This window comes from Engraulis encrasicolus, chromosome 5, assembly GCF_034702125.1.
Source record: "Engraulis encrasicolus isolate BLACKSEA-1 chromosome 5, IST_EnEncr_1.0, whole genome shotgun sequence".
NCBI classification, from domain to species: domain Eukaryota; kingdom Metazoa; phylum Chordata; class Actinopteri; order Clupeiformes; family Engraulidae; genus Engraulis; species Engraulis encrasicolus.
Genome location: NC_085861.1, coordinates 3197363 through 3199862, shown reverse-complemented (window position 1 = coordinate 3199862; position 2500 = coordinate 3197363). Strand labels below are relative to the sequence as shown.

Here is a 2500-nt window from a genome sequence, read left to right as displayed (position 1 = left end):
GAAGGAACAGAAGTGTTCTTTATCGGCCAACAGTAAAATTACAATGGATTAATTAAGTAGTGATTTTTTTAAAAATCTGGTCTTTTTTAAAATTATGTTTTATCTAGGGGCCGCACTGAGTGAGGATGCGGGCCGCATGTGGCCCCCGGGCCTCCAGTTGCCCATCCCTGGTCTAAGGTGTGAGTAGTATCCAATGCGTCTCACCCATTGGCACTAAATAGAGGGGACGGCGTGGGTTCTATATTCATGAACGGCCATCCGGGTACTTTGCTCGTAAATGTGCGTTACGCCCCGTTATGGGTGAAAACAAACTGAATGTCTCACCACTTACATGCTACATCGGCTTGTCTAAATGAACACAGTCCATGCTTCACGCACGGCTGTTTGGCTCTATTATTTAAACAGCCGGCAACACAACACGTTTTCGGTATGTTACGCGTGAACAACGCTTGTCTACAGGTCCATATCTTTCGTTTATTAAACCCCAACATCACCAATTAACTTGCATGGGTTGTTTTCCCCCACAAATGGGCGTAACGCACATGGAAAACGTCACGCCGTTCATGACCCATTCATCTCTAAGGTTGACTTGAAACAATGCATCTCCTTTCCAATTCTTGCCTACTGTATTTCGTGCATTTTGTGTGTGAGTGAATGTGCGGGTGCGGGTGCGGGTGCGTTTGTGTGTGTGTGTGTGTGAGTGTGAGTGAGTGTGTGTGTGTGAGTGTGAGTGTGTGTGTGTCTTTTCTACTAAAGAACTTGGGCCACTTTGCATTTACACACACTCTGAATTTCCAGTTTGATTGAGTGATGATTTATTGACAACACACTTTGTATTTCCTGTGCACTGTCTATCTGCAAGTGGTGTGTGTATGCTACGATAATGTCCTCCATTGTAAGCCACTTTAGATAAATGGCAAATGTAATGTAATGTCACTAATAATGTAATGTAACCATTGACAGTAAATAGAATGGACGCCAAATCAACGCTATTTGCCATTCAACGCTTTGAAGCCAGATTTGGGAACATTCCAACTTACATTCCACCTTAGCAACGCCAAACGCAGGTGCTGATTGGACAACAACAAGACTTCTAACGGTCAATCAAACCATGTTCTGATGCTCATTGGTCAATTTAACTTTTAATATCTCTCTAAAATAAAACATCACCACAAAAAATCACCACCCTGGTAAGTTGGAGAGCAAGGAGACCTACTAGTTGAGCGAAAAATGATCCCCCTGGAGTGGCATTTAAGGGAGATACAGGGTTTTATGTCTCTCATAGGAATGAATGGGATTTGGCCATTTTTTGGTCTTTTTGGGTCCAACCTTGGCTCCAACTTGGCTTCAACAATGAAATAGAATTTTGGCCTCCATTCTATTTACTCTCAATGAATGTAACTAATGTAATGTAATGTAATGTAACTGCCAGTAATAGATTTCCTCTCTTTTTGTTTTTTTTCTGTTCTTTTCAGATTCTTCCAAGGAATCGTCCAAAGAAGGCAAGAAGGAATCTTCGAAAGAAAGCAAGAAGGAAAGCTCCAAAGAAGCGGGGAAGGAGGGGAAGGAATCCAAGAAGGCGACGTCCAAAGAAGCCAAAGAGTCCTCGAAGGAAGCTAAGGAGTCATCGAAAGAGTCCAAGTCGTCTTCCAAGGAAGCGAAGGAGGCGAAGGAAGCTAAGGAGGCGTCCAAAGAGGCCAAGTCATCTTCCAAGGAAGCGAAGGAGGCGAAAGAGTCAAAGAAAGAGGCCAAGAAGGAGTCCAAGAAGGAGTCTGGTGCAAAGGATTCTGGGAAGGAAGCGGCCGCCAAGGAGGAGGGCAAGGATACTCTGAAGGAGCCGACGAAGGTGAAGAGGAGGAGCTCGGAGAGGAAAGAGAAGGAGGAGAAGAAGGAGAAGAAGGAGAAGAAGAGAGAGCCAGAGGCAGGGGAGGGATGAGGAAGACGTCTTGCAACAGACACACACACACACACACACACACACACACACACACACACACACACACACACACACACACACACACTGCATAGAGCACACACACACACACGCACACACACACACGCCCACACTGCTAGGGGAGGGCTGAGGAAGACGTCTTGCAACAGACACTAGACCAGGGGTGGGGAACCTTTTTCATTGGAGGGGCCACTTCAAATTCATCCGAGGGCCGTAAAAGTCCTCCGAGGGCCCTACTATGAACACCAACCAGGATTTTCCCCTTCACTTTAGGCCTATATTGAAGGCAGCCAGCTTTTAAACAAGCACCACCTTCTCTAGGTCCCCTGAATGTAACTTAATTCTGTTGCAAATGCATTTTCTAAGATTCCTTTACAAAATATGTCATATTTCATGTGAAGCTAAATAACATTAAAATTATATCAAGGGCCGCAAACGGCCTCAAGGGCCGCAAACGGCCCTCGAGACATAGGTTCCCCACCCCTGCACTACATAGAGCACACACACACACACACACACACACACACACACACACACACACACACA

At 45.4% G+C, this 2500-nt stretch overlaps 1 protein-coding gene across 1 annotated transcript in view; it reads left to right on the top strand.

The window, feature by feature from the left end:
- Positions 1-2500, top strand: part of bmper (BMP binding endothelial regulator) — a 73222-nt gene that overhangs the window by 6756 nt on the left and 63966 nt on the right. Inside the window, exon 2 of the mRNA XM_063198408.1 lies at positions 1476-1846. Within this exon, the coding sequence (XP_063054478.1) occupies positions 1476-1846 (371 nt within the window). The remainder of the gene's footprint in view (positions 1-1475; positions 1847-2500) is intronic.